This window comes from Protopterus annectens, chromosome 16.part0 (genome assembly GCF_019279795.1).
Source record: "Protopterus annectens isolate FY-2018-M chromosome 16.part0, PAN1.0, whole genome shotgun sequence".
Lineage (NCBI taxonomy): Eukaryota > Metazoa > Chordata > Ceratodontiformes > Protopteridae > Protopterus > Protopterus annectens.
In genome coordinates, this window is record NC_056750.1 from 545,724,546 (window position 1) to 545,739,792 (window position 15,247).

Here is a 15,247-nt window from a genome sequence, read left to right on the forward strand (position 1 = left end):
GGAAAAGGGGCTGTGAATGGATGGATGCAGGATATAACTTGTTAGCATCACATACCTTTAAGTCAGTGTACACTACTGCCAGTGGAAGTGCTGACCTTTTTGCTTTATATTTCTAGGTATACGTCATGTAAATCATTTTTGACAACACTGCAGGAATTAAATGACTATGCTGGACAGCATGAAGTAATTTCAGAGAACCTGACGGGGCACATTATTGCAGAGCTAACACGTTATATGCAAGAGATGAAACAAGAAAGAAAATCAGTAAGTGAAGTTAATTTTTTGCATCTTTTAGAATTTGTTGAAGGTATTATAGCACTTGTAAATCTTGTAAATGAGGACTGGCAACTACTGATTTGTTCTGAAACCTAGACTTGTTGACACTGCACTAGTTAAACAAATTCCTCAAAGCTGTCATATTGAAACAAATTAATCCTAAAATTATTATTCATTTTGGTACTTGTCATTCAGGGTAGTATCATTCCAGTTATGTTCAATATTAAACCAGTGTTGCACTTGCCTAAGCTATATGGGTTATACGCCTCTCAGTATATGACAACAGGGCTGCTTCCAAACCTTAAGTGCACCTTCCACACACCCTAACCACTGAGCTGCTTGAAAGCAGTTTAAAGCCACTGGTTAAGACACCAGACCTTCAGAATTTTCTTACCATCAAATTGAGCTGTTTCCTGTAAGATTTGTGTTATCAACAATTACTTAGCACGTATCCAAGGCTGGGAATACCTTCCACTTTAAAAGTGGTTGTGAAGTAAAGTTTATATTTTCTGTCAGAAATTATTACTAAGAGCTAGGACGGGTTTTTTTTTTTTTTTTTTTTTTTTATGGTTGTTACTAAAAATTTTATTTTAAAAAACACATTTTTAGCCAGATTCCCTGTGGGCAAATACCTTTGAAAGTTTTATTTTTTTTTTTTTGTGAGAAAAAGTTTTACTTCTCTATTAAACATTTATAGCTAGGGGTTAGAACAAGTGGATTTGGGTGGTGGTGTTACAGAATTTACCGCAAAACATAACTTTTTCAGTTGGTTGCACCACCAACTTTCCAAGGCTTAGTTATCTGCTTGTCAGACATGTTTTGCAGTAGAGGTATGTACAAGGCTTTGGTTCTTCCCTCTCAGATAGCAAAAAAAAAAAAAAGTTGTATAGGAGTCTTCAACCTTCAAGCCAGCTTCCTGTTCGCTTCAGCCACTGAAGTTTGTTTTCTGTCGATCTCCCCAGTGTTCTTTGAGAAGCGGCTAAGGACAGAGACATGCACATCTTTTGCAGCTATTCAGTTGGCCTCTTCAGGCAAAGGAGAACCGCACTTACTGATGTCAGAGTAAGGAGTAGATGGTGTTCTACAGTAAAGCTGCTCTGAGGATCTTGATTCCTAGGGGGAAGAGAAACGTGTGGGCATTCTTCTCCTGTTTCACACACAATAGACAGGGAAGATTGCCCGGTTTTGCTAAGGATTTATTTCAAGTCTTTCAGTCTTTGCATTATGAGTCTTTCCTGAAATTTAAAAGAAAAAATATCTCTGGCAGATTCCGATTCTCACTCTGAGGGACGGGAATTAGGAGGTGAAATCAGATTCTAAGAAAAGTTTTTCATCAGATCCCCCTCCTGATGAGTTATTTTTTTCTAATAGTTTTGCCAGAATAAAGCATAAGCTGGCAAAAGTATGGTTATTTTTTTCAGATCAGTTGGATTTTCTTTAGCTTGCATCTTCTCTTCCTGTTTTGTCAACCTTAGAGGATACTTTTTTGGCAGCCAGCAGTTTGACTGACAGCCTGCTGCCTCCAAGAAGTCTGATAGATTGGTTTACATAGATGTGACAGTTTCCTTTGTTGAACACAAAAATGGTCAGTACAGCTGATGAAAAATTAAATGATCAGCCTTTTTTTTCTGTGTGAGATTGTAGTAAAGTGTGGATAGGGGAACTTGTCCTTTCCACACTGTAGTGCCAAAATTTGAGTTTTTATATATAATTAGCAGGAGGTGTGAGTTGTGTAGGGGAGTTTGGCCTCCTGCAGAACACTTGATGTGTTGTTGTCAATCTCGTCTTTATTCTTACTGATGAGGCCAGATCCGATCCGTCAGATCCATCTCAGCCTTTATATAAGCTTGAGGTCCTCAGCCAAGCTCGTGGTATTTTTTCCTACTTATAATGCAACTGTTCTATAACTCTAGATCTTGTTTGCCGTGCAGCAAAGAGGTTCCTGTTAGCTAAGCTCTGAAACCTCCCTAGAGCATCTCACTGTGCAGGTCCCTTGGAAGAAGACCTGCAAGAGGAAGCACCTTGACTCCTCAGAGGAGTCAGTCACATCAGACACTGACCTCGATGAGGCAGAAGGGTCCCCAAGTGCACCTCCTGATGATGTCTCCTTTGGAGACATCCTGGAATTATTAAAACAGAGAGGTGACTGGCAGTCTAACCCCCCCACCTTCTCCTGAGGAGTCAACTTACCTGAAAGCCTTTGGGGTCTGGCCCTTCCTCCGCTTGGGTAACTCCGCTTTCTGACGAGCTTATGGATTTAATCTCTAGGAAGACCTGGGAGACCCCAGATTCCACAAAGCCTACTCCTAGAAGGCCAGATAAGTTCATTACACCACCTTAAGATAAAGGGTTTCTTACCAAAGGAGTAGCAGTTGATGCCATGGTCGTGGTGGCGGCCACTAAAAAGGAGCTGTCCAAGACCAGCTCCTCTATCCATCCTCCTAATAAAGGCTCTAGGACTATGGATAGATATGGGAAGCAAGTGTTTTTGTCGGCGACCTTTGCTCTTTGGTCCCTGAACTACCTTACCCATTTCGCTGGGCTACAGAGGGACCTGTTAATGGAACTCAGAGTTCCTCCAAGGAGTTGTAGCTGATGTAGTAGCAGATAACATTAATGCTCAGCTCTCCACCCTCAGTTCTGTAGTAAACTCTTCCATGAGGCTCATATCCTATGCTACAGATGGAAAGGGTAGAGCTGTGGTTCAGGTATTGCTCTTCAGAGACATGCCTGGATGCAACTTTGCGACTTCTCGGAGCCCTTCAAATCTACCTTCGTTAACGTCTCCTTTGATGGCTTATCTCTTTTTAGGCCGAAAGTAGAAGAAACACTCACCGGGGTGAACAAGAAGGTAAGACCTTGTCTGCTGTTGGAGTAAGTTTTTCTACTCCCACCAGACCTTTTCCAAAGGGCCAGAGGGATAGTGGGAAAATATGGTTCAGAAAATCCCACAGGTCTTTCTATAACACACAAGTTGAGAGTTCTCCCAGGGGCAGACGGGGGTACAATAATGGTAGATTCTGACCTCACGGCGGAGGGGGGGGTGGGGTCCGCAGAACAAGGCCTCTAGAGAATCTTTCTTGTGAGGACCCTGTCAGGGCTTCTGAAAGAGTGCCCGACTGCTTACCTCTGGAGGCAGTCGGGGGTTGTTTGTTTCTGCACCTAGAAACCTGGCAAAGCATTACAAATGACAAATGGCTGCAGAGTGTAATATCCATGGGATTTGTCATTCCCTTTGCTTATTCTCCTCCTATAAACACCTTAGTTCTTGACGTTCCACCCAGTCAGAAGGAACAGGCAACCTTAGAAATTCAAAAGTTGCTAAACAAAAGAATCATCCAACAAGTCCCCACTGACCAAAGAGGATCTTGAACTTACTCAAGGTTCTTTTTAGTTACAGAGAAAACAAAGGATTGAAGACCCATCTTGGATCTCAGCATTCTAAACAGGTCTGTAAAAAAGAGCAAGTTCCGGATGGTAACACTGCAGTTAATGCTTCCAGTCCTGGAAAAAGACAGTTGGATGTGCTCAGCAGACCTTCAGGATGCATACTACCACATTTTAATGAGCAGGCGATCCAGATGATTTTTACGCTTCTGGCTAGGAGCCAGTCACTTCCAGTTCCAAGCATTGACCTTTGGTCTCACTAGGGCCCCCAGAGTGTTCACCAAATACATGGCAGTAGTAGCAGCTCACCTGATATGCAAAGGATTCCGTGTGTTTCTATATCTGGACGACTGGCTCATCTCCGCCCCAACCAGGCATCTTGTTCTGAAAGCCAGGGACTATGCCTTCAAATTTGTTCATTCCTTGGAATCACGATAAATTACAAAAAATCTGCTCTAGAGCCATGTCAATCCTTGGTTTTCATAGGAGCTCAAATAAACACAATAATTATGTTAGCAAAGCTTCCAAAAGAAAGAATACACTATCTTCGGCATCATGTAAAGAGGCTGATCAACAAGGACAAGGCTTCTGCCAAATTAGTTCTACAGGTTCTGGGCAAAATGGCTGCCTCAACTGTACTGATACCACTAGCTCGTCAATGTATGAGAATCCTTCAGTGGCTACTTTCGACACAATGGTCCTTTCAGGATCTTCCAGTGTTGCACAAAATCATACTAACCAACTCTTGCAAAAGGGACCTTTGGTGGTGGCTCAACTCTCCCTTAGCCTGTCAAGGCCATCCCTTTTTCCCCCCTCAACCCCAAGCTACAGTGACCATGGACACATCCCGGATTTTTTTTTGGGGGGGGGGGCTCTGTCTGGTGAACACAATCCAAGGCACTTGGCAAAAACACGAGGCCCATTTGCACATAAATGTTCTATAGATTAGAGAGGTGCTCCTTGTGTTGCAAGCATTTCAGAACTCTCTCCCTCTAGATACAGTAGCAATTCAATCGGACAACATGTCTGTGGTCTGGTATATAAATGAACAATGGGGAACCAGATCTTACCCCTTGTGTCGAGAAGCCTTGAGGGTCTGGCAATGGGCAGAGGCCTCCAACCTCTTGCTCATAGCAATGCACATTCCGGGGAAATACAACATGATTGCGGACAAACTGAGCAGAGCCATTCTTTGGCCACACGAGTAGTCCCTCAGTGAGAAAGTGGCAGAAGAGATCCTCTGCAAATGGGGCCAGCCTTGCTGTGATCTCTTTGCATCACCCATCACTGCCAAATGCATCAACTACTTTGCCCTGATCCCCCGGCGGGGGCAGTCACCAAGGGATGCACTTGTTCACAATTGGCCCCCTGGGACTTCTTTATGCTTTCCCACCAATACCTCTGATTACAAATTCCTGTAGAAAGCAAGCTTGTTGGAGACCACAGTAATCCTAATTGCCCCGTACTGGCCTCAACAGATATTGTTTCCCTTTATCCAGCCTCATGTACAGAAGGGGCCATGGATCCTGGACCCAGTTCTGGATCTACTGACACATCCATCAGGAGAACTTCGTCTCAGCCTACACAATCTCCAACTGACAGCTGGGCTGCTCTGCTTCCCATGATATCCAGGTTTCCTCTTCTTTCTTATCTAGTAAACACATTTTGCTTTCCTTCCACAAGAACTCTACTCGAAAACTACAAAAGTAAATGGCAAAAATGTATTGCCTGGTCTAATCTTAATAACATAGATCCCTTCACAGCTCCTTTGCATTATATTCTGGAATTTTTAGCCAAATTATTCAGTGAGGGAGCTGATGCAGCTACTATTAGGGTACAACTAACAGCCATTTCTAATTTTTACATAGGAGACAATGGTACTGCTATAATTTCACACAAATTTTGTAAAGCATTCCTCAAAAGTATTTCCTTAATCCGCCCTCCTTACAGGAACCCTATTCCATCTGGGATTTGAATTTTGTATTGTCAAAGCTTGTTTACCCACTTTTTGAACCTTCTGCTACATCTGATTTTAAATTCTTATCATAGAAGACATTCTTTTAGTAACTATAACTTCAGCAAGAAGAGTTTGTGAGTTACAGGCCCTATCCTCCAAACATTCGTACAGAATTTTTCGTGAAGACAGAGATTCTCTGAGAACGAACCCTTCCTTTTTACCGAAAGTTGTTTCGGAAGTAAGCCTCAATCAGTCTATTGAATTACCGGTATTCTTTCCGAACTTACAAAACAAAGGAGAGCACTCTGTCCACCTTTTAGATGTCCGCAGACAATTATGTTTCTATTTGCACAGGACATCACAGTTCAGAAAGTCATATCAGCTCTTTATCTCTTATTCAGATTAGGAAAGGCCAACCAGTTTCTAAAGTAACACTATCCAACTGGCTATGACAATGTATATCTTTCATATACAACTCCATCACAAGACTATTCCAAGTCCTATCAAGACTCATTCTACCAGGTCAGTAGCCACTTCAGTGGCTTTTCAAGCCAGATTACCCTTAGACAACATTTGTGCTGCAGCAGCTACATTGGCTAAACCACATACCTTTATCACTCATTACAAATTGGATTTGGCCTCTAGGAGTAGAGCATCCTTTTGTTCTATGGTTCTGAGGAATATTCTCTCTTGAGCCACCCAAGAATTAGGCAGCTAGGGACGTGGTCCCATCACTGAGAATAAAGACAAGATTGACAACAGCACAGAAAGAAGTTATGTTCTTACCATAACGTTCCATGTGTGTTGTCCATCTCGTCCTTTATTCTCACAACCCACCTACCATTCCCACTCCTGGTAGACCAAGTAGCTCTAATTGGATTTTTATGGGACTCTGCAGTCCTGAGATATGTCTCGTGTAAGGTGTTTATCTTACTTTTTCTTTGCAAGGTATACTTTTAATCACTGCTGGAGAGCAAACAAGATCTGAGGTTATAGAACAGTTGCATTATGGTAGGGAAAATGCCCACGAGGTTGGCTGAAGACCTAGAGCTGATGTAAAGGCTGAGACGGATCCGACGGATCAGATCTGATCCCATCAGTGAGAGTAAAAGACGAGATGGACAGCACACATTGAGCATTATAGTAAGAACATAACTTCTTTTTTTTACTTCTTTTTTGACTTATTGCCATTCAGTGTTTTGAATACATGACATATAGCCTTACATCCAATAAATTATGTAAAGCTCCACAGACCCATAGATTTCTGTTTTCAAGTCCTGCATCAGATCCTGCAGTGATTTCTCTGTCAAAACCATCTTCTGCCAAACACCTTTTGGCAGATAACCTTTTTCATTCTGACAAAGATGGAAAAGTATTTGACTGGTTTGGAAAAAAGTGTACCCTTCTTCTACCTTCAGAAGAGAGAGAGTTGTCAGGCTCACATGTCCAAGTGGCTGCTGGCGTCTTTTGATAATATGAGAGAAGTTAATTGCTGACCTGTCTTCTTTGGGGACTAAGACATTTATGAATTCTTTAATATCTTCTGTGTGTCAGATAACCAAACATGCTTTCAAATGTTCCTGTGGCACTGCTGATGCTGTATCTAGAGCAGCTGTTACTGGGTCAGAGAGGGGATTTGCCTGGCTGTGTTTTTCCAGAATTTACCAGAGGATGTCAAAGCTGACATCCTGAATGCCCCCTGAATAAAGAGGTACTACTCTGTCCTTCACATGCCAGGGTCCATAAAAGATTTGATAAAAATGGGAAAGTAAATTGAGGGGGTTACCCAGACTTTTCAATGTACCTTCCATTTCAGGTTTCTTTCATAGGAAACAAAATAAACAATCTCAGCAAGGCTCATGTAAGCAAAATTGCAGAAAGCAATATCATGTAGTTTGAAAAAAGGTGTATTCTCCCAGAACCGAAGACAGTCTAAAAAACAGACTGATTGTATGCCCCTTTAAGTGTTATCCTCTTTCCAACCTTGCATTCAAGTAAAGCTGTTTCAAAGTATAGGTCCTTGTTTCCCTTTGTGGGAACAGATAACCTCTGAGAATCATTCAAAAATTTCACAAATGGCATTGAGCCTTCCTCCTCCTCACACGATTCTTCTGCGTCAGTCCAATCAAACCTCCTTGTTTCTTTCTCTCCTAGATGAAATGCTATGTTAGGGAGTTGTAGTGCCTGTTCCCCAGATCAAACAGAGAAAGGGCTTTATTCAAGAATCTTTCTGGTACTAAAGAAAGTGGGAACTTAGAGACCTGTACTAGACATTTCTTTTTTAAACCTTTACATCAAAATCCACAAATTCAGAATACTTTTTCTGTAGTCTGTTTTACCTCTCATTCCACCTATCAGTTTTTTAGTAACCCTGGATCTGATGTTACCAGTTTTCATTAATTCCTCAACATATGGGTTCAGTTCAGAGATCTGACTTGGCCCTTGTTTCACAGCTCATGGATACTCCTCCTTTACCCACAGTGCAGTAGATCCCCTCATTTACCAGATCTCGTTTGCCACCACTTTGTACAGGCATGGTCGCTGCAGCTCTTGGACGTTAGTTTGAGAAAAAATTAGATCTGAAGTAGCTAACTTCATTTGTGTAGCAACCTATGGGTATCAGATCCGACTTCAGATCTGAGCCGGCAGTTTTCAACAGCTTAGATCCGAGCTCCTAGCTCCTCCCCCTACCCATAAACCCTGCCAACCCTGACTGACCTCAGATCTAGTTTGCCACGCTTGTCGTCAGCAGCTGGGTTTTCGAGCTCCAGGCTTGGTCGTTAGTTTGTGAGAAAAACAAAAACATTTTTATTTCTTTTCTATCCCTTTAGTGTGAGTGTGGTGTGTTTAGATCCCTTTGATCTGTAAACCCTAGTGTTAACTCTACTTTAGTTATAATTTTCCCTCCCTCTCCCTTGCTGGTTCGTCTGGGTCTTTGTGCGTGTGTTGGGGCCTAACGAGTGTGTCCTCCTTAGCTTAAAATGTCTGAGGCCCCAAAACCAATCTTCTCCAAATGCACAGAGTGTGGCAATAAGCTTTCACCGGTTGATGGCCACACTCTGTGTGTTCTGTGCCTTGGGGTTGGACACCTTTCCTCTGGGTGTTCCATCTGTGCAGCGTTCAACCCCAGGGCACTTAAGGACCGGAGATCCAAGCTGATCCTGGCGGGTCTCTTGCCCCCGGATTCGGCTTCGTCCTCCTGTCCTACCATGGCTTTGGCGGCGGCCACTCCTGCCTCTCTCCCCCCGGCCGGGACTCAACCTCCCGCTGTAGGCCCGGAGGAGAGGGAGGCCAGGAAAGACAAAAGGAGGGAGTAGCACCACAAGCAGAGGGCCGAGGCCTCCGTGTCGCCCCCCTCGGCTAAGCGGTCTTCTCCCTCCAGGGCTTCCCGGTCTCCTCCCTCTTGGATCCGGTCTCCATGTTTTTCACCGGGTCCTGAGGAGGAGGAGACCCGATCTCCTTCGAGGTCATCGAGGCGGCACTCCCGTCCCGCCTCAGTGGCCTCGTCGAGATCAACTTGCAGCCTTTCTGATGCGGATTTGGACCGGATGATGCAAAGGTTCCTCCAGGCCCAACTGCAGATGGGAGTGCTCCTGCCCCCCCCCCCCCCGGGGGGGAGCTCGACCCCTTTCTTTGCCCCGATAGCTCCTTCTCCGTCCCGCTTCCCGGGTTCGGAGCTGGGCAGCCTTGGAACCGGGGGTGGGTTGGCGCCGACAGTCTCGGGTACTTCGGCGCCTACACTTCCCTCGAGCCTGTCGGGTCTGTTTTTGTCGGATCCAAGCTCTCAGAGCCGAGGGCTGAGCTTCGGATCCGAGGGTTTCAGTATGCCTTCGGCGCCGTCCAGGTCGGAGCATACTGGTCCGTCGGATCCGATCGCTTCAGCGCCGGCCCCAGTCCGCCTGTCTGATCCGAGTGAGGGTCTGCTCTTGGATCCCAGAGAGAGCGGCTCTCCCTCGGCGTTCGACGTGGTGGAGAGGGCTCTGTCGACTGCTTCCAGGCCCCCGGTTCTTGCCATGGCTCCACCCCGCACTCCTTCTCTGTTGGGTCCGACTTCCATCACCCGGCCCCAGGGACAGCCTGCTTCAATGTCCCAGGTCGTTCCCTTGGAACAGGATGTTGCTGGTGAGGCCTCCTCGGACAGCCCCCCCCGAGGAGATCCCCCACAAGCGGAAGTGCAAGAGGAGGCACGTGGACTGCCCTGAGTCCTTGACTGAAGACACGGATTTGGAGGAAGGGGAAGGCTCCCCAAGGTCACCCCCCGAGGATGTCTCCTTCGGAGACATCATGGAAATGCTTAGGATCAGAGGCGGGTGGTCTACCCCAAAGCCGACCTCGGACGAGTCCGTGTTCCTGGAGGCGTTTGAAGCAGGCCCCTCTACCTCTTGGGTGTCCCCTCCGGCCGACCCCCTGGTGGACCTGATTACCACCAGGGCGTGGAAGGAGCCGGACACTGTGGAGCCAGTCCCGAAATGCCCTGACAGGATCCTCAGTCCTCCTGCGGATAGGCCCCATTGGAGCAAGGGTCCCCCAGTAGATGCCATGTTGGTGGCGGCGGCCACTAAGAGGGAACTGGCTCAAGAGAGCCCCTCGGTCCACCCCCTGGGCAAGGAGTCCCGATCGCTGGACAGCTTATGGAAGCGGGTGTTTAGTTCAGCGTCCTTCTCGGTTAGGTCTCTGAACTATATGGCACATGTTATTCGACTGCAGCGGGATCTCATTAAGGAATATGCTGCATCGCCCCCGGAGTCCATGTCGGTGGAGGACAAACAGCTGTACTCCACCCGTATGGCCACTCTTAGGTAGATTTCCAATACCTCTATGCGGCTACTATCCCATGCCACGGAGGGAGCCGCTAGAGCCAGTGGAGCAGGCCTCGTCATGAGGCGTCAGGCCTGGCTCCGGCATTGTGATTTCGCGGAACCCTTTAAGGCGTCGTTCGCAAATGCCCCTTTTGATGGTCCTACCCTATTTGGGAAGAACGTTCGCGACACCTTGGTCCAGAACGAAAAGGAGGGGAAGACGTCTGCCTTCGGAGTCCGCTTCTCTGCTCCCCAGAGGTCCTTCTCCAGGAACCAAAAGGGACAGAAGAAGATGTGGTTCCGGAAGTCGCAACAGTCCCAGTCCGCTCCGGATCCCCAGTCCTTTTGCGGCAGAGGAGGACAGGGAGGATGCCGCCCTAGAGGCAGAGGGGACCCGAAGAACTTTGGGTCCAGAGAACCCTTCTCTGACCGGCCCACGCAGCAGCCCTGAGGGGTTGCCCGACTGCTCCACTCTGGAGGGAGTCGGGGGACGTTTCTCGAGGCACCCAGCAGCTTGGGAGTCCATCACAGCAGGCCGCTGGGTGCTTCGCATCATATCCAGAGGTTACCAGATTCCTTTCTCTTATCCCCCTCTCTTCCCCAGGCACCTCCCCGATGTCCCACCCGATCAGAGGGAGGCCGCAGCTGCGGAAATTCAGCAGCTCCTAGAAAAAAGAGCCATCCAACATGTCCCCCCAGACCAGCTCAGATCGGGTTATTACTCCAGGTTCTTTTTGGTGCCAAAAAACCTTGAACCTGTCAATAACAAAAGAAAAGTTCCAGATGGTCACTCTTCAGTCCATTCTCCCCCTTTTATGGGAGAACGATTGGATGTGCTCTATAGACCTCAAGGATGCGTACTACCACATTCTGATGGACAGACGATCCAGGAGGTTTCTCCGCTTCTGGCTAGGAGCCAGTCATTACCAATTCAGGGCTCTCCCCTTTGGTCTCACCTCAGCCCCCAGGGTGGTCACCAAAGTGTTAGCAGTGATAGCGGCCCACCTGAGGCTCCAGGGAATTCAGGTTTTTCCGTACCTGGACGGCTGGCTCCTGACCTCCCCGACAAGGCATCTACTCTGCACAGCCAGGAACTATTTTCTTCGCATTGCTCCCTGGCTAGGGATCACAATAAATATGGACAAATCTTCTCTCACCCCGACTCGGGTCATAGATTTTATCGGGGCCAGGTTAAACACATTCAGTCTTGTAGCCGCCTTAACCCCAGAACGACTTCGAACCCTGAGGCTTCATGTGCAGGCCATCCTTCTATCTTCAGCTCCTCCTGTGGAATTGGTCCTGAGGGCTCTAGGCTCAATGGCAGCGGCAATCAACTTATTGCCAATGGCACGTCTGAACATGAGGGTCTTGCAATGGACCCTCCAAGTCCAGTGGTCTTTTCGTCACTACCCTCGGAGTCATCCCATTCCCCTCAGCAGGGCTTGCAAGAGGGCTGTCGTATGGTGGCTGCAATCTCCGGACCTCCACACGGGACGCCCCTTCTCTATGGCCCCTCCCCTTGCCACAGGGACCACGGACGCCTCTCGCCTCAGGTGGGGGGGCACTCTTCCGGCAGGACTGTCCAAGGCACGTGGAACAACACGGAGACCTCTTTGCATATCACTGTCCTAGACATGAGGGCAGTGCTGTTAGCGTTGCAAGCACTTCAGGACCTTCTTCCTGTAGGGACTATTGTGATCCAGAAAGACAACATGTCGGTTGTCTGGTACATCAACAAATGGGGGAACCAGGTCTTACCCACTCTGTCGAGAGGCCATGAGAGTGTGGGAATGGGCGATCTCCACCAACCGTTTTCTCATTGCAACGCACATTCCGGGATGGTCCAACATCCTGGCGGACAGACTCAGTCGCACCATCCTTTCCCCTTACGAGTGGTCTCTCAATCCGCAGGTAGCGAATCAGATTTTTGCCAAGTAGGGGCAGCCCTGTTGCGATCTTTTCGCCTCTCCTTCAAACACCAAATGCAGCAGCTATTTCGCTTTAATTCCCCAAGTCGGGGAATCCCCGAGAGACGCTCTGGTGCATGCTTGGCCTCCCGGTCTGCTTTATGCTTATTCACCTCTTCCCCTGATGCTAAAGTTTCTACAGAAAGCCAGTCAGTTGGGGAGCAGGATTATCCTCATTGCCCCATTCTGGCCTCATCAAACCTGGTTTCCTTACCTTTGGTGTGAATCCTCCTTGGATTCTAGATCCCCTCCCGGATCTGATTTCCCATCCTCTGGGTCTCCCACCCCCGAACCTGGTCAGTCTCAAGCTCACAGCTTGGCTGCTCCAGTTCCACTCATAGCTAGGACTCCCAGCATCTCTTCCCCAGTCAAAGCCATTCTAGTAGCAGCCCACAAGCCTTCTACTAGGAAGATTTACAGTAGCAAATGGAAACATTTCTCGATTTGGGCGGAACGTCAAAACATGGATCCCTTCACAGCTCCCTTACCTGCTGTGTTAGACTTCTTATCAGGACTGTTTCTCCAGGGGGCTAGCTGTTCTACCGTCAAGGTTCAACTAGCAGCTATCTCTCACTACCATGTCGGACATGATCGTCGTCCTTTGATCACTTCAAAACTGTGCAAGACCTTTCTGAAGGGCACCTTCCTGCTCAGACCTCCGGTAAAGGAAGTGGTACCTCAGTGGGATTTGACATTAGTGCTTCAGGCCTTGACAGCTTCCCCCTTTGAGCCTGCAGCTTCAGTGGATCTCCGGTATTTGTCTTGGAAGACGGCCTTTCTTGTTGCCTTCACTTTGGCTAGAAGAGTTTCTGAAATTCAAGCCCTTTGTGTGAAACCCCCGTATCTAACCTTTCACAAGGATAGAGTTTACCTCAGGACCAATTCCTCTTTTCTCCCTAAGGTTGCTTCCGAGTCAAATATCAATTAGTCCATTAACCTGCCTGTTTTCTTTCCCAATTTTCAGAACAAAGGGGAATACAAACTACATCTTTTGGATGTGCATAGACAACTTCGATTTTATATTCACAGGACATCTGGTCATAGGCAATCCGACCAGTTGTTCGTCTTCTTTGCCAAAATGAATTTGGTTAAATTGGTATCTAAAGTCACATTGTCTCGATGGATCTCGCAATGTATTCTTTTGGCTTATGAAAGTTCTGGTAGGCCCGCACCTCAGGGAGTCTGTGCCCACTCTACCCGATCTATGTCCACCTCTGCTGCCTTTAGATCCAGGGTATCCTTAGATGATATTTGTTCGGCTGCCACTTGGGCCTCATCTCATATAAACTGGATATTATCTCCAGAGGGAGAGCATCCTTTGGCTCTGCAGTGCTCCGGAACATCCTTCCATGATGGCCGCCCAAGGTTTAGGTAGCTGGGGACTCTGTCCCATAGGTTGCTACACAAATGAAGTTAGCTACTTCAGATTAAGAAGTTATGTACTCACCGTAACGTTCCATCTGAGTAGATAAACTTCATTTGTCAGCAACTGTCCCCCCCTCCTTCCCCCTGACCTTTGATTGTTCACATTTGTTGTCTTCAGAGATGGTCTTTGATATTCATCTATCTTTAGCAGTTGCTGTTTTAGGGGCAAACTTGATCTGAGGTCAGTCAGGGTTGACAGGGGTTTATGGGTAGGGGGAGGAGCTAGGAGCTCGGATCTAAGCTGTTGAAAACTGCCGGCTCGGATCCGAAGTCGGATCCGATACCCATAGGTTGCTGACAAATGAAGTTTATCTATGCAGATGAGACGTTATGGTGAGTACATAACTTCTTATTACTTTTACTTATATAGCTACTTCTTGTTTACTAACAATTCCTCTTTATCCTCCCTTTCCCTGGTTAACATAAATATTGCCTTTTTCTTGTTACCATTTTTAGTTTTTCAGTACCATTTTTGGTAATCTTTCACTGATTGCTTGTAGATAATTCTTTAATACAATTGCTGGTATTGTCTTTCCTTCTTTTCTGCAAAAAAAAAAAAAAAATATATATATATATATATATATATATATATATATATATATATATATATATATATATATATATATATATATATATATTGCACAAGACACTAAAGATAATCACAAGACTTTCTTTAGTTATGTTAGAAACCTGAGTGGAAACTCCCAGATATGCTCAGAGTTAGTCCAAACTGACAAAAAATACACTGAACCCACAGACATTGCCAACATACTAGCAGACAGGTTCAGTGCAAATTTTTCTCCCCCCAATGGGGCAAATATCTATCCCAGCAGAGTGTTGCCTCCCTGACATCTCAGATGCCCAGGTGAGAGCCGCCCCCTCCAAAGCTAAAAACACAGCATCAATGGGAACAGACGGTGTCCCGGGTTGCGTGCTACATGAACTCCAAGAAGAGCTAAACCCACACATAAGGCAGCTGTTTAATCTCAGCCTTACTACAGGATATGTACCCAAAGAATGGCGTACAGCAATAGTGGTCCCACTCCACAAAGGAGGTGCTTCTGCGGACCCTGGAAACTACCGCCCCATAAGCTTGATGAGCCTGGTCAGCAAAGCTATGGAGAGGATCATTATGGAACTCATAAACAAAGACATTGGGGACCTACAGACACTGGATCCTACCCAATTCGGCTTTAAGGGCAGATCCTGCCTCTTGAACCTGGTCGACTTCTTTGAAACAGTCACCAAGACCGTTGATGAGGGTAAGGTAGTTCACACAGCCTACCTTGACCTTGCAAAAGCCTTTGACACAGTACCCCACTCGGGCATCATAGACAAGCTCTCCAGCTTAAATATAAACCCCTATGTCATAAGATGGGTTGCAAACTGGCTCAAGGACAGAACCCACAAGGTCAGAACTGCTGGAGCCATGTCAG

The 15,247-nt window shown here is 46.7% G+C and overlaps 1 protein-coding gene across 1 annotated transcript in view; it reads left to right on the top strand.

The window, feature by feature from the left end:
* FNBP1 (formin binding protein 1) overlaps positions 1–15,247 on the top strand; it is a 2,646,599-nt gene that overhangs the window by 576,519 nt on the left and 2,054,833 nt on the right. The window contains exon 4 of the mRNA XM_044058144.1: positions 117–264. Within this exon, the coding sequence (XP_043914079.1) occupies positions 117–264 (148 nt within the window). The remainder of the gene's footprint in view (positions 1–116; positions 265–15,247) is intronic.